This window comes from Synchiropus splendidus, chromosome 1 (genome assembly GCF_027744825.2).
Source record: "Synchiropus splendidus isolate RoL2022-P1 chromosome 1, RoL_Sspl_1.0, whole genome shotgun sequence".
Classification (NCBI taxonomy): Eukaryota; Metazoa; Chordata; class Actinopteri; order Syngnathiformes; family Callionymidae; genus Synchiropus; species Synchiropus splendidus.
The window spans coordinates 7,472,755-7,499,100 of record NC_071334.1 but is presented as its reverse complement, the minus strand read 5'-3'; the positions used below and the strand labels follow the sequence as shown (position 1 = coordinate 7,499,100).

The 26,346-nt window shown below is 40.5% G+C and overlaps 2 protein-coding genes and 1 long non-coding RNA gene across 4 annotated transcripts; all 3 read right to left on the bottom strand.

Annotated features, from left to right (window-relative positions):
* Positions 1-1,302: 1,302 nt before the first annotated feature.
* Positions 1,303-2,631, bottom strand: LOC128752339 (interferon-induced protein with tetratricopeptide repeats 2-like). The gene has a single exon (XM_053853451.1). It carries the CDS (start codon positions 2,629-2,631, stop codon positions 1,303-1,305), a length of 1,329 nt encoding a protein of 442 aa, XP_053709426.1.
* A 3,939-nt stretch (positions 2,632-6,570) lies between these two features.
* LOC128752265 (gastrula zinc finger protein XlCGF57.1-like) lies at positions 6,571-10,505 on the bottom strand. Its single transcript, XM_053853323.1, has 2 exons — positions 10,330-10,505; positions 6,571-8,418 (listed from the first exon to the last, which is right to left on the bottom strand). Exons 1-2 carry the CDS (start codon positions 10,346-10,348, stop codon positions 7,028-7,030), a joined length of 1,410 nt encoding a protein of 469 aa, XP_053709298.1. The 5' UTR covers positions 10,349-10,505; the 3' UTR covers positions 6,571-7,027.
* Positions 10,506-22,010: 11,505 nt separating this feature from the next.
* On the bottom strand, positions 22,011-25,822 carry LOC128747912 (uncharacterized). Of its 2 annotated transcripts, none has more exons than XR_008412737.1 (10): positions 25,320-25,822; positions 25,042-25,173; positions 24,802-24,940; positions 24,138-24,265; positions 23,884-23,979; positions 23,625-23,814; positions 23,288-23,509; positions 23,042-23,203; positions 22,542-22,721; positions 22,011-22,466 (listed from the first exon to the last, which is right to left on the bottom strand). It is a non-coding gene; the product is annotated as an uncharacterized LOC128747912 (long non-coding RNA). The 2 variants fall into 2 exon arrangements; XR_008412736.1 differs by having other exon boundaries at positions 22,015-22,466; positions 23,590-23,814; positions 25,320-25,818.
* Positions 25,823-26,346: the final 524 nt, after the last annotated feature.

Here is a 26,346-nt window from a genome sequence, read left to right as displayed (position 1 = left end):
GTCTGAGTATAAACCAGAGAACAGCATAACTAGGAATACCAGCAAATATTATAGGGATATACTTTTCGGATATATTACAAGGATTCATTTTTAAAGCCCAGTGAAGGCAATCTAGTTTTTAGGATTATTTAGGATTGACATGTAAAAGCCTCAGGCTTCAGCCTGAGCGGTCACTGGTCCCCTTGTTGTGGGTCACTGTGATTATTGAACCAAGTGTGTGATGATTTCTCCCTTCTCTGCTGCTATATCTGGTTTTTTCCTTCATTCCAGTGTGAATTTTCCTCTTCAGAATCAATGAAATGAGAACATTTCTGAACAACATTCATACCTGATGTCACGCGTGTGTATCCAGTGTCATCCCTCCTTTTGTTTCTTCATCTGGGGTAACATTATTCTGTGTCCAGCCTCTCCTGCTTCACTGTCCTGTGAACAGAGAGGTGATAGTCCATATTCCCAGCTGTTTACCAGCCTTTTATTTGAATAGGATTTTTTTCCCTCTCCCTTCAATCCTCTATGTTCTGTGTTCTATTTCACTAATATATTCCGGTGTACCTGCTCTGTTGACCTCCATCTCCAGCAGGATTCTCTTTAGTTCTGCCTCTTGTTTCTAACCGAAAACTTGACTGTTTTGTAACCAGGTATGGTGATTGGTTCCCTTGTCTTTAGGTAGGTGAAAACCACCAGACCATGTGTACTGAAGAGGCTGAAATTAAAAAGGAAAAATCAAAATTGCCCACTGAGATGGATATTCATAACCATGTTCAAACAGGCTCAATACACTTTGGACACAAATTCACTGACACTCATAATAAAAGTCGCAGCTTTTGATATCTTGAAAATCTATTATTTGAATCCTTGAGCCGCACCCAACCGAGGCTCCTTATAAAGGACAAAACCCGGTGGCTAGTTCAACACCCGTACAAGCACAACATGAGCCAAGATGTTTCTGCTGAGGACTTGTGTGGCGAGAGAAACAGCCCAAACTCTGAAAATATCATCATAATTCAGTTAAAAACAAACACCTGTGATGTCTTTTGAAGAAGTTTATTGAGTGGAAATCAGAGAACCAAGAAGCTGAAGCAAGGACATCTGTAGATCAGTAATTGTTTTAAACTCATAAGTGAATGGATCATGACTGCCACCATGATAATGAAACACACCTAACTAGTTCCATAGATCAGCTCATGAGTCAATGCTGTATATCAAGTGAAAGCACAATGAAGAATAAATCTGTTCATCTAAACTATCTCTCATGTCGATCACGACATCAATATTTCCCTCAGAGAACTGAGAGCAGACGAGTTAAGGTTCGACTCCGGGCAGGTGGTTCAGGAACTCCTCGATGTCAGAAGCCCATTTTCTGTATCGTGCAGCACATGTCTCCAGGTACTTGATGCTGTTGTCACGGTAGAAACCTTGTGTTTCCATCATCGCCGCTTTCTTGTGGTAATACAGTGACTTTGGGTAATCTCTGCGTTTATTCCAGAGTCTTCCATAATGGTTGCAAAGCATCTGTTGATGTGCCTGATCGGGAAATTGTGCAAAAAGGTCCCAGTACATCTGATCTGCTGTCCTCTGATCTCTACATGCATGTATGTTTGCAAGATGTATCAGCTTTACCAGGCGAGTACCAGGGTACAGAGCGATCACATCCTGGTGGAGCCAGATGGCTCTGTCCATCATGAATGGTGGCACAGGATCTCCCTCGTTAAAGGTGATCTTCAAATAGTAGCCGAGTGCAGCACACCGTTTCAGGTAATGTTCATCTGGATGTTCTATCAGAGCATCTTCTGCCAGTTTGACTGCCTCATCAGGGGAGAGGACGTTATTGTATAATCTTAGCATTTGTTTCAGGCCGCTGTAGCTGCTGGCAGGGCTTCTTAACACTTCCTGAGCCAAATTCCGAGCTTCATCTGCAACATCTTCTCCTTGTTTGGCTCGGTGACAGAGGAGTTTCACTGCAATGTACAGGTTCTCTGGATCTTCTTGTCGGGCACGGTGCAGTCTCTGCCAGGTGTCTTCTTTCAGGGAAGACTCATGCTTCTCAGCTCTGACTAAAGCTAAGACAAGGGAGGTCTTCCACTCCACCCGCTCTGGCTCTCTCTCAATGGCGGCCAGGAAAAGTTCTTCCACCGTCTTCAGATGGTTGGAGACCAGTGCCATCAGTGTCCAGGCCTTCTCAGCAGCCACCTCTGGATGCAGCTCACCCTGGATCCCCCCCATCAGATCTTCAGACAGTGATAGGTATCGCTCACTTTCTGATTGCTGCCCTGTCAGATGAAGCAGCCAAGCCAGGTTCCCGTAGTTCACCATCAGCCAGGGACCCTCTTCAGGGCCGTGTCGACGGTGGAAGTCCTCTGTGGCCTGGTGAAGGAACTGCAGGGCCTCCTTATCTGAGCCCAGGCGGTGATGGAGGTAACCCTGGAGGTTGTAGATGTGAGGCAGCCAGTAGTTCCCTTCATCTATGCCAATGTTCTCCAAAGTTTCTTTGACAGTCCCAGGTTTGGTTTCATTGGTGAGTTCGTCCCAGGTGAAGTGACACTGCAGTGACTTCAGTCTGGCCTCCATGTTGGTCTGACTCTCAGTGGCACTGCTGGGCAGACATCGACATGTTAGCAAGCTCTGAGTCATTTGCGTGTGTGTACTTGTTAGGGTTAGGGGGAGAGACTGGGGAAAGGGTTATGGCAATGAGAGGTTCCCACAAAGATAAAGGTACGGACGTGTGTAAGGTAAAGAAGAATGTGGTCTGAATGTTGACGGGTGATATGTGTGTGTGTGTGTGTGTGATCTCATTTCAAATGGTGGTTTGCATGGTTCTGATGAAGGATCTATAAAGCAGTTGAACTACATCCAAGTGAACCCATCACTCAGTAAAACCAAGCTTCTCAGTGAATGGAAATCATAACCCATCAAGTGCAGATCAATTCACCTCATGATTCTGATTCGCTAGTTTTCCTCTTCACTACTGGTCGCTTTTGAACTGGTCTCCAAACACACAGTGACGGGACGTGAAGCGAGTGCTACTTTATAAACAGTCTGATCAGGAGGCGTGGAGTTGTTTCAGACAAACTTCACTTTCATTTCCCAGTTTGTTTCGTCAAAACTGGAAGTGCAGATAATTCCAGACACGCCTTGAGCTCAACCTATTGTGCCATGAAAAGCGGTCCTTGCTGACTTCAATTAGAATTTTTATTTCAGTTATTTTATTTTTTTACATTTGCTGCCATGTTGTGTCCTGTTGATTGAGATGCTTAATGTCATATACGTATAAGGGCCCACCGAGGCTTTCACTGACCGCCTAGTGGTCGGACAAAATACTACAATGGAAGTTTATCTGCATTTGTCTTTACACAATTCAAGTGTCGATCTGCTCATTGAGGCAGCTCCAATCCCACTCTGTGAAGATTTTATTTCCACTAATATGTTGCAGGTGCGTAGTTCCTCCACATACTTATTGAATTACCATGCGCTATATAATACTGTATAACACAATCTATAGTGTGTTTATTTCCGATTATTGTTCAATTGTATTTGAATTGTCATCATCTGACTTTGACATATTGCGGCTCCATGTACTGATGCTGGTTGGTTTAAATTAGATGACAGTGAATAAAAAACAAAACTCGACTCTGACTTGATTTCACGGAAATCGAAACAGAACCTCTTCAGTCCGGTTCCGCAGGATTCCAAACCCTCCATCCTCTCCTAACTGGCATCACATGAATCACAAGTTCAAGGCTTACAGGAGGGAGGTGCAGCGGCTGGTGTCCTGGTGCAGCCACAACAACCTGGAGCTCAACGCCCAGAAGACAGTGGAGATGGTCATAGACTTCAGGAGAGTCACAGTTTCTCTGTCCCCTCTCATGTTGGTTTACCCATTCCTATTGTAGACTCCTTCTGCTTCCTAGGAACCACCATCAGTGAGGACCTCAAATGGGAGCCAACCATCAGGAAGACCCAGCAAAGAATGTTCTTTCTAAGGCAGCTACGAAAACTACGACTGCCGACGAAGTTGTTGGTGGAGTTCTACACGGCCATCATCCAGTCCATCCTCACCTCCTCTATCACTGTCTGGTACAACAGCGCCACCTCCAGGGACAAGAGCAGCTTCTTCCCCTCGGCCATCAGACTGTTGAATTCGTGAACAGCCTTGTTATTTATTTTATTTTTATTTTTTATTTATTGTTTTTTTTTTTTTTTTTGTCAGCACTTTATTCCAAAACGCTTTCCTAGTTGGTGGGCTCCCCACTGACCATGGCAATAAATTGAATTCTGATTCTGATACTGATGACCGTCCCTATCATGGGACTTTTAAACTGACATTTTATTGGACAAGTCAATGTAATTGAAGAAAAAAAGCAGTGATAAGAAATAAACTAAAAATAGAAGATACTTGATAGGAGCAGCAATTCAAGCAAAACATAAAACATTTCTTCAGCACCATAATTTCGACAGGAGACAATGCAACTGCTGAAGAAACGGTGGATGAAAATGGAACAACACAATAAAGCAATAAAAATGCAGAGGCTAATGGTGATGATCATTTTGGCCATAATCGCACGACTTAGATTTTCTTAGATTTCTTTCTAAAATATCAATACATCGTACTTAAAATATCTATCGAGTACCATGATATCTATCAGAGCTGCAACTCATGATTGTTATGATTCTGTTTTTCAATTAACTGGACAGAGCTGAAAGAAAACAAATGTGTTTTATCAACGCGAAAATGCAATAAACAAGTTGCTCCTTGAACATGTTTGGGCTGTTAATTCTTGTAATTTCACAGGAACACATTCGTGTATGTTGTGCATCTTCTCAATGTTGCCAGGGTGATACGGTCTCTGAACCAAACATCATGGCAGGTCTCACGACTGTCCTATGGAGGCTCCCGACTCTGTAGCTACTGCTCTTCTGTTCCAAATCACCCCTGACACTCTCCTCCACTTTATCTATCAGTCCATTACTCTGCATGACTGGTTTTGAGTCAAAGTTAGGGAGACCAGATGCTCACAGAAGCGGTTGCCGATGCAATACGGGATATAGACTTTCCCATCAGTGTACTTCAGCCACGGGCAGCCAGTGGAAGTGCAGGGATCAGCGCCGATGGAAATGTCTCCTCCAATGAGGGTCGGCTTGTGCTTCCCAGGCTCTGCACCATGGACAGCAAAGGAAAGGGTGCCAGGATTCATAAACAGAGCTGCGCTGTTGAAGGATCAATTAAGCAGTACAGTAGATCAAAAGGTACAGTAGATCACTGAACATTTTCAGATTTTGTTGTGGAAACAGAAATTGTGTTTCAGAAAAAAATGAAATGGGGGCTCAACTGGACCGTCCCTGTTGGCCCGGAGCAACAGGTTCTGGTCCTCAGTGATCATCACATCTACACACACACACAGGTTTGTATCAGTATCATGGTGAGGTCCTCTCATTGCCGTAACCCTTTCCCCAGCCTCTCACCCTAAACCTAACCATCCAAAACAAGTGGCTCACCCATGTATATTGAGCCAGTTACTTTAAAGTCTCCATCCTGAAATGAAGGCTTAACCTTGCGGGGACCGGCAAAAGTGTCCCCACATAAGCATAAGGTCACACACATAGTCACAATCACAGATTTGCATGTGTGAAATCGAAAATACATTTCATGCTTCTGGTACACAACTCTTAACATGAAAAAATGAAACACAACATTGAAAATTGTGCTTTCCACAGACATGTTGCATGTGTATAGTTTCCCCTCATACTTATTGCATTACCCTGTACTACATAATACTGTATAATATAATCTTCAGATTATTGATCAATTGATATTTTCTCAACATATCTCTTCTATTTTATTTGAATTATCATCTGACAGATTGAGGCTACATGTACTGATGCTGGTTGGTTTAAATTACATTACAGTAAATACATACAAAAAAAACAACTCTGACTTGACTTCACAGATATCGAAACAGAACCTTTTCAGTCCGGTTCCACAGGAATCCAAACCCTCCCTGTTTCCATCCTGAGTGATCCGTCAATCATCCGTATATACAATAGACACATGCCACGATTATGACCGTTCTTCGTTGAAAGGTATTTGTTGTCTGGCTGGGAACAAAGAATCAGCGCACAAGTGCATCTGTTGAGGAAACTGAGCTGTTCAATGAAGTCTGACTGAGGTTCAAGTATTGCTCCAACACTCAAGAACAAAACAACATTGTTAACAGGAATAGCAAAGAATACTTCTTCCACAGTCCCCATGTTTGTTTTGCAGCTTGTTGGGTGGTGCAGGTTTTTGTTTTTGTTCTGACTGATCAAGCACACACGGTTTAAATGTCAGCGGAAACAAGCAGGACCAGACAGACAACTGATGAAACTCTTGAGACACCCTATTGGTGAAAAGGTGTCCTCATGATCAGCTGGAAGAATTCTACAAGAATTCTACAGCCCGCAGCAACCCGTTTCTTCAGTTACAATTTCAACCACATGCCAAGTTGGACTGAATCTCCATCACAACTGCAAAATTAAGAGAATGAAAATCAAGCGGTTTCTTTTATCATGCAATTTATTGAACATCAAGCTGGCAGGAGGTAACAATGTTTAATCAGAAAAAAATTAAAAACAGTAAAAACCATCAGGAGAACACTAAAAGTGAAAACGCATGGCAACTCGATAATAATCGAGCTCATCCTAAAGTTACAATAAATGAGCCAATAAAAACAGCATAAAATCAGAGAATGATACAAAGACAAAGTTACTCTGGACACACGTTGGTCCACAGGAATTTAAAAATCGTTTCATCACATTCATCACATTTAAAATTAAGATTCCTGAGCATGTTTCCTCATATATTTTGATGCCACGATACATTCAAAAGAAGCAAGGTTTCACTCCACTGGCACTCGTGGGTCATGAAGGAATCCTATAGAAGTGGACTGTTTTTACACACTCATTGCAAACGCAGGATTTTCTCCTGGTGCGTGAAATTTTCCACACGCTTTCATTAATCTTCTGAAGGCTGAACCGTTCCAATGTCATCAGTTTATGATACATCTTTCTCCTGAGCGTGAATTTTCATGTGTGTTTTCAGGTTCCCTTGCTGCGTAAAACATTTACCACAGTGGGTGCAGCTGTACGGTTTTTCACCCGTATGGACTCTCATGTGTTTCACCAGTGTGCCTCTGTGCGCAAAGCAATCACCGCACTGAGAACAGATATAAGGTTTTTGTCCCGTGTGAATTTTGCTGTGTTCTCTCAGAGAGGAATTTGCAGCAAAAGTTTTCCCACAATCAGAGCAGCTGTAAGGATTCTCCTCAGCATGAATTCTCATGTGGCCCTTTAGGGTCTCTTTGAGCGCAAAACACTTGTCACACTTGGAGCACTGGAAAGGCCTTTCCCCCGTGTGAACTTTCATGTGCATCTTAAGGTTGCTCCTCTGTGTGAAGCTTTTGCCACACTGAGAGCACATGAAAGGCTTTTCTCCGGTGTGAATTCTCATATGTACTGTTAGATGCCCTTTCCCTACAAAACTTTTTTTGCACACAGAGCAGCTGAAAGGTCGTTCTCCAGAATGTATTCTCAAATGTATCTTCAAGTACTCTCTATGCCTAAAGCAATCGCCACAATGTGAGCAGATGAATGGTTTTTCCCCAGTGTGGATTTTCAAGTGTTCTTTCAGGATTTCACTTCGTGCAAAACACTGGCTACACTCAGGGCAGCTATACAGTTTTTCACCGGTGTGAATTCTCATGTGTTGTTTCAGTTTGTCTTTCCGTTTGAAAGACTTGCTACATTGAGAGCATTTGAAAGGCCTTTCTTCCGAGTGAGTTTTCATATGTTCCACTAGGTTCCCTTTCTGTGCAAAACATTTCCCACACTCAGAGCAACCGTAAGGTTTTTCACCGGTGTGGATTCTCATGTGTCTACGGAGAAGATCTCGAGTCAGAAAACATTTTGCACACTGAGAGCAAGAGAAGGAGTTTGCTCCAGTGTGACTCTGCATGTGATTCTTTAGGTGTTCTCTATATCTATAGCAGTTACCACACACAGAACAGATGAAAGGTTTTGCTCCAGTGTGAGTTCTTAAGTGGATGTCCAGGTAACGTGCAAGGCTAAAACATTTACTACAGTAGGTGCACTTAAATTTCTTTTCCCCACCATGTGTTGTCATGTGGCTCTTTAGGTTGCCTTTCTGGCGAAAACCTCGACCGCACTGAGAGCAGACGAAAGGTTTTGCGGGGTCGGTTTCTTCAGAGCACAATGGTGACTTGTGAGCAGCACCATCTTTCTTCTCACCAACATGACCTTCCGGATCCTCCACGGTGTCAGAATCTGACTGACTGCAACTGCTTTCCCTCCTGTCTTCAACATCAGATTTAGAACTCTGGTGGTCAGCATGAAGAGATGTATCAGGGTCACTGGCCACTTCTGCTTCTGTTAAAAGTAAATAAAACATTTCTTCAGCACCATAATTTAGACGGTAGACAATGCAACTGCTGAAGAAACAGTGGGTGAAAATGGAACAACACTATAAAGCAATAAAAATGCAGAGGCTCTCCCAAGCACGATGAAAAATTGGGATTAGTAATCGCATTACAAAATAATCGTGATGTTCACTTTGCCCATAATCACACGACTGAAACATTTCAACACATGATACTCAAAACGTCTATTAAGTACCATGATATGTATCACAGCTGCAACTCATGATTGTTTAGGAATGGATTATGTTTTTCAATTAACTGGACAGAGCTGAATGAAAACAAATCTGTTTCATCAACGTCAAAATGCAATATACAACTTGAACATGTTTGAGCTGTGAATGATTGTAATTTCACAGGAACATATTCATGCATGTTGTGCATCTTCTAAATGCAGAGTCACATGTTTGAATGCAGACACTCCTCTCATGTGACCACAGACCCTCACCAGCATGGCAGACTGTTCCTTGACTGCACTGTGTGACACCAAAGACTCAGAGGCATCAAGGTTTTATAGTGGGCTGAAGGACCAAATAGATCTATTATAAAAATGCAAACAGGCAACTGTTTTAAGTGTGATTTCTGTCATTAATATCACAAAAGAATTAGAGACAATGTTAATAACTAACACTGTATCTGTCATCGGTTTGGGTTTGACTGAATGTTTTGATGTCTTGGACGTGTGTGGGGGGGAGGGGCGAGTTGAGGTGTCGGGTTTGGCGCCCCCTGTTGAGTCATTTGGGGTCGCTGAGGGGAGAAAAGGTGACGTATGTGTCACGTGACGGCTAGTTTCAGTCCCTTTGGAACCAGAAAAGCAAAGGCTTGCGCCGCGTTGGAGCTGAAAGAAAGAGCTGGAGTCTGTTTAACTTCTCCTGAGTTTTGGTTTTGATGGCGAAACGGTATGTCGTTCTTTTCTTGTATTTTATTTTCATATTCTATAAGAGAAATGTTCGAGATGTGATTTGATGCATGGTTGTGTATATGTCCTGTTGTAGTTTTTCACCGAAAATCCGTGTCCACGGCTACTTGGCTTGAGAAAATAAAGAAGTCTGTGGAACACTGGTCGATACGTCAAGTCAATCTGAACGAAACAAAACTTTGGGAACAGTTAAAATTAAATAAAAACATCAAACATGAGTCGACTCTCAAATTAATTGTCCCAACACATCATATTACCAATGTGATAGCTGGAAGCTGAAAGGAAAACTGGCAGGAGGTATCAACACAGCCGGTTTTATTCACAGTTCCGACTTCCACCAAACTGGATGGTGATCCGGCAACTTAACAAGAGCGCCCGCCCTCCCCCGCCGACGATCATTTCATTGTCAGAACACGTGAGATCGTGTCCGGGCTGGGGGGTGGGGAGTCAACACAAGAAAGCGAGTTTGAGGTTTTACCTCCCAATTGAATTAGTATCAACAACACAACACACCCAGCAAAGCCCAGACAGGCTCACATTAGCACATGAACTCATACGGTCGCCTGAAGTCTGGACAGACATGAGGTCGACGACAACAAAGAACAAAGTGTGAACGCGTAAAAATGAATATACAAGCGAATGCGGCCATGTTCTAAGTGGGATTTATTGGCTTTTCTGGGTGTAAGTTAATTCACAGGCAGGAAAAAACGGATCCGCCAGCCTCATTTGGTTAATTCAACTTTATTTAAAAGTGATTTCACACTTTTAACTTAAAGAAAATAAATGTTGGAAAAGTATTTGCGTTACAAATGAATACCTTTAATAACAGGTGAGACTTTTAGACTGGTTAATTAAAAAAAAAAGTTGCTGAGAAAAAAACAGATCCTCCAACATGAACATGAATCGGTGTATATCGTGGTGCAGAATAGTGATGTGTGCGTTTACCTGGTTTATCGGTCACCATCTTCAATGTTCACCGAGAACTTGTCAGCAGAAGGTCGGCGGCGGCGGCGGCGGCGGCGGCAGCAGCAGCAGCAGCTTGAAAGGAGCTTCTCAACTCGACAGTCCGGGAACCATCCGCCTGAGGAGCCGCGAGGGAAGAACATGCGGCCACACGCGTTCTGGCTGAACAAGATGGACGAGTGGGCGGGGTCGAGCAAATACGTAGCAAGGCCGTTCGTGACGTTCTGAGACGTGTTCACTTGCGCTTTAATGTGAATACGCTTTGCGGTTTGTGCCTGCAATAAACAGTAAAACTAGCTATTAATAGGTTCGCAAAATGTAATCGTCGCTGAATAGTGACGTCACCGGGAAACCGACGCGCCGTGACTTCTGAATGTTTTATTTACATTTTGTTATGTTTGCATTTTACCCCGGACACCAGAGGCGAGCTACCACAGGCGGCTTCTGCTCTTTCCTGCCAGTAAAAAAATAAATAAAAAACGTCATCAGGCGTCAGCTGAAATGGACGCTAGCCGGTCCTCGAGAAAAATACCAGTATCGTCACGTGACTATTATTGACGTAATGTACATGACATATCTCACCTCCTCACTGACTGCGCAGTTTTGTTTATCTCTCGACATCTCTTTAACACAGAATTTATCTGGATGAATGTCTAATTTTACACTTAGTTTTAACACAACAATGCGACAAGTGCTCTGCAGTTGTTCAAGCATTTCAGCACCACATTTTTACTGTCAAGTATTTTAAGAAACTATTGTACTCACTGTATGGATGTGATCAGGCACCACATCATATTTGATGTTATTCGAAGAAATGTATGACCTTTCATTATAAAGGGCCAGTCACAAACACAAGCTATTTTTTAATAATATTTGTAACGAACATTTATTTCTCAAGCCAATTCAATTACCTCCCCCCCGGAGGTAATAAAACCCCTACCCCCTTTTAATATCAACAGGAAATTAAAATAATAACCCTCCCTCCTTGTGTTAGGACAGGAAGGAAGGAAAATAATTAACCCTACCCCCTAAACCCTAAACCCTATTCCCCTTGCTTTGTGACAGAAAGGAAAATAGTGAAGGTCGAGGGGGGAAGCTACGTCCTGTGTGGTGCTACGGAGGGGTCAGCTGCATCCTCACAGCCGCAACAAAAGGTTAGGCACGGTGAGAGGTCAGGTAGGATCTGTGGGAGGGAAGGGGTTTGATGTGGCTCCATGGGATTACCTTAAGGATGTGGGAAAAAAAGGATGAAATTGAGATATTGAAAATAAAACCTTAAAGTTTCAGCATTAGTAAATGTTCAACTGTTTCTGCATTGTAGACTAAATAATCAAAACGTGTTAGTAGCTACAATATTATTTCTGGTATAAACATTTTAGAAGTTATTTAACAACTTGTGTAACAGTTTTTCATTCTTGAAATATTTCTTAAAGATAAAACAGTAGAAAGAAAACACTTTTTTTAGTCTTCACTAATAGTTCAAATGACACAGATACCAGACTCTTGCGCCATTTTTTCAAAATGTGTTTAAAACAGATAATTTGTACTTGTTTGAGAAATACTTTTAGTTTTCAGAAAATAAGGTTCAGTGAACAAGGATAAAACAAAAGAAAGAAATACTTTCAGTTTTTCAGAAAATAAGGTTGAGTGAAGTGGGATAAAACAAAAGAGAGAAATACTTTTAGTTTTCAGCATTAGTTCTCAGACACTGAAACAGAGTCCGTGATAACCGGTTAATTTGCTGAGGAGATGTGAGTTCTTTCCCGGGCGGTTGAATTTTCAAAAGAGACAATCTGAAGACAGAGTGGTCCTCTGAAGACCTCAATGAGGTCTTCACAAACCAATGAGGTTTGTCTTCAGATGTGGCTGTGTGCATGTGGCATGTGGCATGTGGCTGTTTTCACCTGAAAATACAGAATAAAGACACATTGAAATCAGTGAAAAGCATGGCTTGTAAAATACACATTTTAGCCACTGGTAGGGCAAAAAACTTAAAATAAAATAAAATTAAGGGTTGACATACTCTGGATATTTCTGCACTACTTGTCTGACTAGGGATAGCATCAAGTATAAATGAATTCATTCAATGAATGTGCAGCCTCTCCTACATTGTAGATGTGTTACATGACAAGTTATAGGACGTTTGTATAGCTCTTATATTGCATTGCTTCACAATTCTTACATTGTAGGAACACATTCAGTCATTTCATCTTGCATGATACAGGGATTCAAAAGAAGCAGAGTGAAGAACAGTTCTTGTAACTTATTCTCACTTTCCCTCATTTTTGCAACAGTGGTTGCGTGTCGCTGTGTGTGTGTTAACTTTGTCGTGTGTTACAGTCCAGTTTGTGCTTGTGCGCAGTATGTGTGTATTAGTGTTGAGTAGTAACTTCTCGAAGGCTCAAACGTTGTATTGCTCAGTCTGGTCTGATCTAAATATCACAGCTGATGATGAAGTAATTTTGTACTGCTCGCACGTTTGATTGTTTTACCCCTAAATTACAGGGTACAGTACAAACTAAAAGTAGTGAAGTCTTTTTTTTACCTTTAGTGTGACTAGATTTTTTTCGAAAAGCATGACTCAGTCAAGCAACGACTGATGAAAATAGAATGTTTCTATATTTTATCGTCTGACTTGAAAGAGCATCATGTAACTTTAAAATAATAAAATCTCTGTTTGTTCCAGCTCCAGTGGTCCTTCTAACACCACCAGAAAGTTATTGGCTGGCTCGATAATATCTCATATTAGAAGAGACAATGTATCTAGTACATAATATCCTGAGATATTAACACAGAGATATTAACGTCACACAGATGGGTAATAATACCTATAAATGAAGAGATGAATATGATAAACCAACATGACAAAGTTATTATAATAGTTTTTTTTTTTCACCTATAAAGCATCCGTGGCCACACTGGTATCTATTGAAGGGAGTTGGAGGAAGTTCTGGAAGGCCTGGTCAGCAGCAAAGGTTTCCCTTGAACTCATGTAAAATGTGGTCTGATCAGGGTCACCTAAATACCCTGGTCTAAGGGCAGGGCTTAGGAACAGCTGTTGTGATACCTTTTTTTTTTTTAATCTGGATACTTCAAAAAAATGTTGGAAGAGCCCAGCGTCTGCTAGGGAGCTCAGGGGTGTGAACTTTTCCCCTGTCAAATGATGCAATTTGAAAAGGAGTCGGCTGTTGTGTAAGGCCTGGTCAACAGCAAAAGTTATCTTTGAACCGTTGTAAAATGTGGTCTGAATCAGGGTTATCTAAATACTCCATTTGTGTGGGCAGGGCCTAGGTGACACCTTTGTTGATTTTGGATAAAACAGTGTTGGAAGAGCCCAGCGTTTGCTAGGTAACTCAGGGGTGTGAACCTTTCCCCTGTCAAATGATGCAATTTGATAAGGAGGGGTCTACAGATGGGTGACCTGTGTGGGAACCTTGTCTGAACAATGTTGTCCGAAGACGGTGAGGTTTGACAGACAATCCTCACTGTCTTCAGATTGTTTCTTTTCAAGATTTTTTTTTTTTTTTTTTTTTTTCTGAAGATTCAGCCTTCTGTGAAAGAACTCCCGCCTCCATCAGCAGACATTGGTCAGAAACACCCACCAAAGTTTGTAGGACTCTGTAGATGCCTGTCAGTGTCCGGAAACAGAGCCAGGCATCATGACTGCTCCCAAACTGTTTGACCACATTTTCTGAAACTATTTCTTGAGTAAGTAAAAATGCTTTGTTTCAAACTCACACACACGGCATAAAAGTAAACGCAGACTGATTCAACAGAAACTCATATTAGTTGGATAGTCATTTGAACTAATACTGAAAACAAAAAGTATTTCTTTCTTCTGTTTTATCCTTTTATTGCTTGACCCCATTTCTGAAAATTGAAAGTATTTATCAAGCAAGTAGAAATTTTCTTTTTTAAACACAGAACAATGGTGCATGAGTTGGATAGCTGTGTCATTTGAACTATTAGTGAAAACTGTGAAGTGTTTCTGTTTTATCTTTTTAGAAATATTTGGAGAATGAAAAAACTGTTTCATTAAATCTTAAATAACGTCTTAATGTTTAAACCAGAGATAATATTGTAGTTACTTACACCTTTGATTATTTAGTCTAGAATATAGAAGCAGCTATATTCTATAATCCTGAGCTGTTTGACTACATTTCTGAAAGTATTTTTGAGTAAGTCTTCTGAAGTTTAGTCAAGTCTCCACGTCAAGTCAAGTAACAGTCTCATTTAGTCTCATCATGTCAAGTCTCTCCAGAGAGTAAAGGAACTGTTTGGTCAAGTCCTGCTTCAGCTAGTCTTTCTAGTCGTCATGTTTTGTAAAGTATCAACGTCAAGCAACAGTATGGTCGAGTCCAGTCTCATCTACTCTTGGCCCGCCAAGTCAAGTCTCCACATCAAGTCATTGTTTCACTTAGTTTAGTCAAGTCTCATCCAGCCGTCATCTCATCAAGTCATCATCTTGTCTCATCACGATCAAGTCTTTTCTGGATTAAACACCATGGCTTCACTCCTGCTCTGCCTTCAGCGCTCCTCCCCTGCTGTTCTGTAACACACACAATGTGCTACTCTTGTTTCCACGGTTTTTGAAGGTCTGCCGAGCAGCAACATAAACAGTGACAGCTAAAGCCAATCCCTGGATCAGAGTCTGCTTCTTCGGGGCAACTGAAAAGCAGAGGGCAAAAGCATTTTATTTAGTTCAGATGTGTCTAGTATGTGTGGTCATTAATTTATTGTTTGGCATTTTCTCATCAGAGATGCTGTGGATGATTTTGTGTTTCAGGGTAGGAAGCAGCTGTGGGTGTGACACTGCAGAGACACCAATAGAGGGCAGTACAAGACCTTCTCTAGTTTCTGTGTTACTCTTACATCACCTGTGCTGTTTATGAAGGTAGAGCCACTTACATTACTAACACGAGGAGGCGAAATCAAACAGATCCATGACAGTTGAGTTCAGTTTGACCACTGACTTTAAGAACAACCCAGTCTCACAAAAAAACGTGCAATAACAACGTTTGTCCACTTCATGAAAACGTAGTGCTTTGACGAATTTGCCTCAAAAAACGTATCCCAGGTACATTTAATTTCTCAATGGCTTAGTGAAGGGCGTTCCTCTGGTCACGTGACTGACAGCTTTCTCCCCTGTCTGAACATAAAACATGGCGGACATCCGTTCTATTTTTGCTCTAAATTGCGAGATTTTAAAACAATTAAATGCTTTTATTGAGTTTTGATCACATTTCTAGCGACAAATGTACACTTTATTTTCATATTTTCCGATCGGTGTATGTTTATGGCGCTTCGTTTTATCGTTTTGACCCAGGTTCTTTAGTGGTGCTCACTGAAATCGTAGTATTGTGACGTTTGCCCTGCTGGCCATAAATACGCTCCAAAATGCGGGGTTTTAAATGACTTTATTGGCTTTTGATCGCACTTCTAGCAACAAATATATCCTACATTATAATAATATGTGGTCGTTTTATGTAAATAACGCTTATTTTCTTTCGTTTGGAACGAGATTCTTTTGTGATTCCCTATTAAAACGTAGTAGTGTGACGTTTGCCCTGCTGGCCATAAATACGCTCTACAATGCGGGGTTTTAAATGACTTTATTGGAATTTGATCGCATTTCTAGCGACAAATACATCCTACATTATAATATTATGTGCTCCTTTTATGTAAATAACGCTTATTTTCTTTCGTTTGGACCGAGATTGTTTTGTGATTCCCTGTTAAATTGTAGTATTGTAACGTTTACCCTGCTGGCCATAAATACGCTCCAAATTGCGGAGTTTTTAAATAACTTTATTGGCTTTTGATCGCATTTCTAGCAACAAATATATCCTACATTGTAATATTATGTGCTCGTTTTATGTAAATGATGCTTAGTTTCTTTCGTTTGGACTGAGATTGTTTTGTGATTCCCCATTAAAATGTATTATTACGGTGGTTATCTGCTCGCGCTGAAAAACGTGCAATAACGACGTTTGTCCACTTGGCATACCGTAATGATTTTACGAATTTGCCTCAAAAATCGTTTCACTCTTACGTTTCATTTGTCAATGGCTTTATGAAGGGCGTGCCTCCGGTCACGTGAGTGACAGCCTGCTCTCCTGTCTGAACACAAAACATGGTGGACATCCGTTCTATTTCGCTCTAAATTGTGAGATTTTAAAACAAAAGCTTTTGTTGACTTTTGATCGCATTTCTACCGACAAATATATTCTATATTGGGGTGGTTATCTGCTCGCACTGAAAAACGTGCAATAACTACGTTTGTCCACTTGGCATACCGTTACAATTTGACGACTTTGCCTCAAAAATCGTTCGTCTCGTACGAGTCATTTCTCAATGGCTTTGTGAATGGCGTGCCTCTGGTCACGTGACTGATAGAACACAAAGCATGGTGGACACCCGTTCTAGTTTTGCTTTAAATTCTGAGATTTTAAAACAATTAAAAGCTTTTGTTGCGTTTTGATCACATTTCTAGCGACAAATGTACGCCTTACTTTCATTTTTTTCGCTCGTTTCATGCATTTGACGCTTCGTTTTTTTTCGTTTTGACCCAGATTCTCTCGTAGGTCTCAATTCAATGTATTATTGTACAGCTGGCCAGTAATTCCGCAGCCAATTGCGGGATTTTAAAATAATCAAAAGCTGTTGTAAGCAGAGTTGTAATCACATGCAATGTACTCTTTAATTTTTAAATATTATGTCATGAAATGATATAATATTTATTATCCGACTGGGGAAGGAAGTGGCGTCACGGACCGAATATGTTATTTATTTATCATTTGTATCGAATACATTTCTACGCATAATAGTATTATCGGATATTTAAAATCGTGTCAACTGCATATAAAGTCTTTTGGCAAGAAAGGAAGTTCCGTCATTTATTCGTTTTGCTGACTCACGTTTCGTTCTCCGTCACAGACGTCAGCTGAAACGCAGGCGGACCATTCCAAACCTCCCAAGCCGTAGTTTCTATTTTTCATTCTGTTTAAATATGTACACGTGTTGTGGACGCCGACGTTTCTTTGGAGACGTGAATTTATGCTTTGGATGAATAATTAAATTGTACAAACACGTCGGACTTTGACGTCATCATCAGTGGTCGACCAGAACAGAAACATAGCGGGATGTCCTGCCTGCCGCGGGATGATGGCGTCACATCCGGCATGTACATCTCTTTTTTAATATTTTAATGGGTCAGAGGAAATTGAAATAAAGGATTTCAGTTCTGTTATGACAATTTCATTCTACTTCAGGGTCAAATTATTTATTCATTATATTCATCTCCTTGTACGCATGTATGTATTGCATGACAACATCAAGATCACACTTTTGCAGATGTATTTATTATTATTAACAAATTGTTTTGGTTTCTTCCATCCGTACCCACTCAAGTTGGAATATCTTTCCACTGCAAGAGAAAGAAAAAAAAGATTTAATCACTGCAAGGTAAAGAACAATGATCCTTGGTGGTCTTCAGTTTGTAACACACAAGTGAGCAAGGTGTGGTGTTTGTGGTGAAAAATTACCATCAGATGTGCCCACTACGTCTTCAGGCAAAAATATATACTGCAATGAACATTCACTAAAATATTAAGAAAGTACAAATAAAATCATTTACAGCTGCATGTGATATTTCTGTATGTAATAGTTTTAAGGCACTGCACAATCTTGCATTGTATTGCCTTTATGAGATACATCATGTTTAGAGGCCAGGGCAGTCACTAGACTTATGTCAGCAACAGTGGACTGTGTGCATTGGATTTAAGAATGGCAACACTTTGATGTAGGGATATTAAAATAATTTTTAGTTTGTGTGGTCATAATTCTAATTTCTTTGTTTTGTGTCTAATTTCATATTTGTATTTCAAGTCTTATGGTTTTATAACATCACTTTTTACATCTTTGCAAGGCAATGTATGATGTATAATATGTAAGAACCTTTCGATCCATCTTCTGTCTTCCTTCTGGTGCTTTTTCTTGGAGGTAAGCCTGTTGAGGATAAATATAACTGTTTGTACAGAATAATTCCCACAATATTTTATTACATATAACATCCAATAGACTAACGATCAAAAACCAATGACGCATCTCGTGCAAATAAACCATGTCATAACATGCTAATGTCTGACATGTCAGACTTTGTCATAGCAACCTGAACTATAAAAAGTCTTTCACCTAAATATTATAATGTCTACAAATAATTTATGAACCAAAACAGATATTCTGGTAATTGGATTGCAGACATGTCTCAAAGATCTAATTGCTACATACTCTGAGGGCCTGTGGAGGCTCTTTTGGAGGAGGTTGACGGCTGGCTGGCAGAGGTTGTGGACGGATGGATGGTGGAGGAGGTTGATGGCTGCATATCTGTCCAACCTTTGTGGAACAGATAGACAATATGATCAGAGTGAGATTTTTGTATATACATACACAGAAATTTCTAATCTTCCAGAGATACTCAGCCTTAAAAGACTGATTTACACCACATAAACTTTAAAATTATTTTCCAGAATTCAACATCAAAAAAGCTCTCAGATAAATTAAAATTGTGTATAATTCTAAAGCACAACTTTGGATCTTGTTGCTTTCAGCTGTTTTTGTCTACACTGAGGAACATTCTACAGCTACTGGCACTGTGGGAAAGATGTGTCAGAGCAGGGAAATAACAGTGAGACAACAAGGTAAAATGGTCAGAAAGCTTTGCAGGGACCAACAATCCTCCACCACAGAACTGTGGTTAGACTCTGGAGCAGATGCTAATGTGGTGTATTGTTCCACTATATATAAAAACATTTATATGCAGTTATATGAGGGAAAGAGGTTGCTGGTGACTAATGAAGTCAAAAAAGGGCTAATAATGAATGATGGCCTGATCTGAATCCGGCCCATTATTACATGTGCCTGAAGATGCAAATACATTAACAAGCTTACCTCTAATAACCGCCAGACATAGGTCCTTCATCCGGTCCAGGCACTTGCTGGCATGGTCAGTCAGATGCCACTTGGAGTGGACCACCTGACTGGACCAAGTGCCAGGTTTCTTGCCTGGCCGAGCTAGAAACACCACAGCTCTGTGGCCCAAAGTGTGCAGTTTTTCCAGCTGAAAAAAAAATGAAATCGCCATATGTTAAGCCATAAATTTGAAAAATACAATTACTGATGTCAAACATACCAGCATTTGTGCCTCGTCCATCACACGTGAGGCGGTGTTGTTGTTTTTTTTGGTTTTTCAACCACTCCTCTTTTTTTTTTTCAGAAGTTTTCAGTCGTTTTGCCAGCCTCTGTCGCCTGGGTTGCTCTGCTTGGCAAATTTTGCAGGTCTTGCAAGCCACTGCAATAACATGCAGTTATTGCAGTGCTTATTAGTGGATCCCCGTGGCATCTCGAACTGGAAAAAAACAAAACGTTTGTACCATGTATGATCCACATATCATTTTTGCCACACACACGTACATATATTAGACCTAATCCCTTTCAGGTGAAAATGAAGTTTTTTAGCCATAATGTAATGTAAACAATCACTTGTAAAGTACTGCAATGACAACGTTTGTTCTTCTTTATGTTACCGCGGAGTATTGCGGTTACAGCATCCAATGTAAACCGCGAATTTGACAGTTACAAACATGGAAGCGATGGTTGCCCGAAATGATGGCAAACACTTCATATATTTCGCCATATATGACCCCTTGCGTGATAATTTCTTACCTTTCAATATTTAGAGCACGTTCGTCGCATGAAACTTCTTCCTCCCAGCAGTCTACGCGCGCACACGATGGGCTTTTACCCACAATTCCTTAATGTCTACTGTTCGTAATGTAAAATAAAAAAAATAAAAAATAAAACATCACCTTAAAACGTAACATAACTTTACATTTTCAAAACGTATAGTGTCAACACCTTAAACGAGGGAATCACACTCAAATAAATGTTTGCTTTAAATCTCGTTGTATAGGTTTTCTGTCATCAATAGCTCGTTCTCGTGCGTTTTTTGCTCATGAGCAAATGAAGTATTATGTCTTTTCAAATATATTAAATATTATGAGCTTGAAACATGAATGTCTTATTCATTCATACAATAATCATCTAGTATCTCCAAATGAGTCACCTGATGGGCTGATACAGCCAATGCCCTGAGCCTTGGCACATCCTATGAAAGATGCAAATGTTGTCTTCTATATTGGTTGAAAACCTCAAGACTGGAAGATCAATAGATAAATTGTCAGACTTGAGTAAACTACATTTAGTGAGAAGGTGCCAGTGTGGACCATATTTCAAAGATAGGTGAGAAAGGAATTTGTGTGTCAATTGTGTATGTGCTATGCAAAGGAGATATTCCAGCTATCTTCTTTGGTGTGGCTTTCTCTTGTTTTAAAGCTTGACAAATATAACCAAATTAGAGAGACACAATATGCGATTACGTCTTCTTCTTCTCTCTCTTTGGGTTTCTCCCTTCAGTGGTGGATCATCCTCCTCCATCTCACCCTGTCCTCTGCTTCCTCTTCTCTCAAACCTACAAACCTCTTGTTACCACCTCCATAGATCTCCTCTTTGTCCTTCCTCTCCACCTTCTGCCTGGCAGTTCCAACCTCAACATCTTCATCTACCAATGTACTGGCTCTCTCTCTCCTCTGTACATGTCCAAACCATCTCCATCTAGCCTCTCTGACTTTGTCTCCTAAACACCTGACCACATGTGCTGTCCCTCAGATCTACAGCTTCCTGATCCTATCCATCCTGCTCACTCCCAGAGAGAAGCTCAGCATCTTCATCTCTGCTACCTCCAGCTCTGCCTCCTGTTATTTCCTCAGTGCCACTGTTTCCAGACCATACAACATTGGCAACACTGATAGACCATTGTTTCATGTCAGTTGTACACATGGCTGAATCTTTCAAATTTGTCACCAAACTTGCTACTCTGTGTTTGTCTTTCATTGTTTAATTGTTTTTTTGCCCCTTTCCACCATGCCCAGTTGCCTTCCCAAGTCGGGGAGAGTAGAAGAAAATTCCCATCTCAGCAATTGTCAGATCCTCCCATCAAAAGGGCGCCAACAAGCTCAACAAACATAGTAATGCCTAACAAATACATGACGCCTGTTGGCCCTTTTCATTCAGACATGAACTCAGAGATAAATGAGATGACTTCCCTTCCTATCCAGACGTAGTCAGAAAGATACGGTGGCACATCCAGATGTTAAATAATAAGATGTCTTCTCGGGTTAAAATTATTGAACTCTTCCTTTAACTCAAAAGTAGGATCTGTGACTTGTGCACTCTTAGTGCCTTTGTCAGCAGTATTCAGGATGTAATCCAGGTTATGATATTTCTACCTGTTCTAAGCTAACTTCGATGAGAAGCATTTACTGATGACCTTACCCATTTAGGTGGCCAGAGGCCATGGAAACCCCTAGTTCTAACCCTAATAACATTCAGAAATAAGTAAGATAATGCATTGCAACACCTGCTCATACCATTTGACTCATTATTCCTGCAACAAAACAGCAGTCTCATTCATCGTACTGCTTTGGTTTTACTAAGTTCCTATGTGTACTTGCACATGATTGAATAACATACATGAGCATTGTACAGACAATTTTAGTGGCAAAAGAAAGTCAGTGAAGTGAGTGAACATAGCCTGTTAATTGACTTTATTGAGGCTGCATGAAAAGCCGTATTTCACTGCCCTACCAATAAATCTCAAATTAATCATTCATAATTTACATAAAAAGCATCAGCATCTACTTCAAAATAGTAATAGTACATAACTCAGAAAAAGAGTCAATTGCAGGACAGTTTATTTTAACATTTCACATTCATACTGCAGGCCAGGTAATTACAACAGTTTTCCTCATTTTTTAATGAGGGAGGTCAAAGTTCAGAAGAGGAGCTACAATGCTAGTGTTCTTCATCTTCGGTGGAGGAGCTGCTATCATGGGGTTCTTCATCATCAGTGGAGGAATCATCGAGAGACAAGGCTTGCGATCCAAAAACATGTTGGCACGTTGAGCGAGCCGCACCCTGCTGAGCTTGAATTGCTGACAGTCTTCTCTTCAGCAGACAGAGTAGCCCCTCACGTCCTCTCCCAGTCAATGCATCTGTGCCGCCTGACAGTGATATTACAATAAATTAGACTACTAATCTAGTATATCAGCACAAGTAGCAAATAGAACTGTACTTACTTTGCTGAGTGATCCCTTCTGAAAGCTGGGAGGAAATCTCTTGAATATTTCCAGCCATATTCCTCATGTACTCCCAGTGCTACTTGACTTCACGGACAACAATGACCTCCTCTTCCTTCAGTCGTTTCATCAGCATTACCTTGTCGAAGACCTTTTTTTTCTTTAACATATCACCATGACCTGCAAATCATCATATACATTTTTTATAAATAGTGGTGAACTACTTCCCGCAGTGTCTGTGTACTTTCAAAGGTGGGTTCTATTACACTGCATAATCTCCTCCTAATGACACCAGGCAATTTCTCCCATGGGACAGAATTATATAGAAGAGTGTCTCTTTCAGTTTTCAAAAGTAAAAAGGAAGTTGTCTCTGGAGCTTGTCTGATCCAATCACAGCAACCTCGGTCAAACCTGTAATTGTTTCATCTAAAGCCTTTACAATGTAATTAAAAATAGCCTATAGATATGAAGACAACTGAACACATCCTAGATGTACTTACATTCCCAAGGCCAGGAATAGTTTTCCTCAGCCAGGAGCTCGTTGGGAGAAGGGAGTTTGCCAGTTTCCGGCACAACAGCATTGTATTTTGTGATGGCATCTTCTAAGGATCTCTTTTCCATTGAAATCTTTTTTCTAAGCAGATGTCTTCTCTTGTTGCCATCTAGAATATTAAACAGAAAATACTGAATATGTGCTCAGCCACACATTATTATCAAAAACTTGTTTTCTTTCGTTCTGTTCTTACCAGCCTGACGATACAGCTGATATTTCCGCTGCTTGATGCAGAGATACAGTCCTTCAATGGTTTTTTCAAGTTCAGGTTCCCATCCACTGAGACAGCTAACATTGAGGGTGTGCAGGCTGGGCACTGAAACTGAGCGACTTCAGACAGCCTCTCAACTTCAAATTTTGCGTACGACCATTCCAGGAATGATTCTTGCATGGTGTCGCCACATATTTTACCACACTGTAAAAGGAAAATCAAGCATATAAATACATCTAAAACTCTTTCAATTCTGCAGGCAATTAGTCCAATGATGTACTAACCCGACCAAAGAGTTTTGTGCGCTGCTCAAGCATACCAACGAAAGCTTGACATTCCTGGTGCAGTAATCTTGAGATCTTCGTATGTAGCGAACAAATCCACTGTGTACAGCGTCTCAAAATGGACTGTAGCTGGCCAGTAGCCACTTTCAATCAGCTCACTAATACCGACATCCAAAGCTTTCCCGCAGGAGCAGCTGACAGTTGGGAGGGACACATTGTATCGACCTAAAATATGTACATAACAAAATTTTAGAACAGAAAATAGAAAATATAATTCATACACAAGGAACTCACCATTCATTCCAATCAGAATTACTTGCTTTCCTGCAGAAAAGGTTGTATGCCCAGAGCAGCAGTCACAGCATGGATGCATTACTAGCAAAATGCACTCTGGGAAGATAGGAGACGAACATAATTAAAAAGAGGTTTAAAAAAAAAAAAAAAATACATATATATATATATATATATATATATATATATATATATATATATATATATATTATTGCAACAATAACAATATATATGGCATATATTATCTCAGTACAGACCTCTTCCATGGAAGGAGAATTTTCCTCCCTTCTCTTCACTGATGTGAGTGGTTGGTGGCAGTGGCCTGTAGAATCCCTCTATCATGGATGATCTATTATGTAAAACCATGGAATTGTGGATGGAAACGCTGAAAGATAGGGTCCAAGTCAAGACCTCAGGTTGAAAGAAGGATTTCCCCTCTGGTCAAAGTGGCTTCTTTAACTATTTCAAGTCGTCTCCCTTTAGCCAATATTTTGACATCATTGTTTTCAGTAGAGTTTTGTAACTCACACACATAATTATGTTTTGTGAGGACTTTGTGAGGACTCATTGACCCAATTGACAATTGACCATTGTCTCTCACCTTAAACAACAACAAACATCCAAAACAAATTACTAACATTAAGCAGGACTCTGAAATTAATTTAACCACTTAACCACATTACAGTAAACCACTTATACTGACTACTCAACCATGTAAACATTGTGATGTGACATTATGTCCTGTATTCAGCGAAATGTCCTCACTAGGACAGTGTCGTGTCAAATAGTTAGCCCCACAACCGTGACAAATCAATCAAATACTGAAGCAGTTGACTGACATTAGTTCTATAATAATACATAACCAATGTAGTCAGCCAAAGACAGGCAATAGAGACCATAAAGTTAGTGAACAAAAATCACCTGAGGATGAACTCTTTACCCGCTTCTTCCCTGTTCTCCTCCCCTTTGGGAGAGGATTCCCTTCCTCGTCCTCCTCAACCCAAACAAATGTAAATTTGTCCGGTCCAGACACTTCTGAGGATTCTTTAGGTTGAGTATTCTTAAAATAAAGATAATGGAAAATGTTAGCGTCACCAAATACACAATATTACATATTGTTATAAAGTCTCAGGACAGATCATGAGAGCATTAAATGCCTACCTTGCATTCCTCCAACAGCAAATCAGCAAGAAATAAGGCATCATCGTCATCCATGATGCTCCTCAGTTGAGTGAGTTCAGCCTGAATACCAATTTATCAGTGGCCACTTGATTTTAAACACAGTGGACGTGACTATGCAAATCAGCAAGAAGAAAAGAAAAGAAATGGAAACAGGATAAGTTACCCCCATATTAACAACCATCGACATGGAGAAAGGTTATCAAAAAACAAACAAAATAAATTCAAATATTAAGAAATAGAATAAATACATAACTCACGTCAAAATCATTCAGCTTTGTGTCTTTGGTGTCCGTAGTATTGTAGCAGAGGGTTATATTTGGTAAATCCGCCCGGACAGCAGTCAATAAGGTCCAAGTTCGTTGGTGCAGCAAGATAACAACATTATTCGTGCCTTCAGTCTCCGTTAGACACGACCCAAAAACCCGCGCAGTCCAACATAACACCCCCCTGCCAAATATGGCAACTCCCGGAGAACAACATAAGCTTCTACAGTACCAACAGCGAACGCAGTATTGCAATTCTACAAAATCACTGACAGACTCTAAACAGACGAAAGGATGATAAACAAAAAAGAAGAGAAGTTTCTACCGAAGTCCAGCCGAATGACTTTCCGCCATGTTTTTGTTTTGGTCGACCACTGATGACGTCAAAGTCCGACGTGTTTGTATAATTGAATTATTCATCCAAAGCATAAATTCACGTCTCCAAAGAAACGTCGGCGTCCACAACACGTGTACATATTTAAACAGAATGAAAAATAGAAACTACGGCTTGGGAGGTTTCAAATGGTCCGCTTGCGTTTCAGCTGACGTCTGTGACGGAGAACGAAACGTGAGTCAGCAAAACGAATAAATGACGGAACTTCCTTTCTTGCCAAAAGACTTTATATGCAGTTGATACGATTTTAAATATCCGATAATACTATTTGGCGTAGAAATGTATTCGATACAAATGATAAATAAATAACGTATTCGGTCCGTGACGTCAGTTCCTGCCATCCACTTCCTTCCCCAGTCGGATAATAAATGTTATATCGTTTTCATGACATAATATTTAAAAATTGTTACATGTGATTACAACAATTGGCTGCGGAATTACTGGCCAGCTGTACAATAATACCATTGAATTGAGACCTACGAGAGAATCTGGGTCAAAACGAAAAAAAACGAAGCGTCATATACATGAAACGAGCGAAAAAAATGAAAGTAAGGCGTACATTTGTCGCTAGAAATGTGATCAAAAAGCAACAATAGCTTTTAATTGTTTTAAAATCTCACAATTTAA

Excerpts from the sequence above, each read along its gene's own strand:
- LOC128752339 (XM_053853451.1), bottom strand. The coding sequence starts at position 2,631 with ATGACTCAGAGCTTGCTAACATGTCGATGTCTGCCCAGCAGTGCCACT.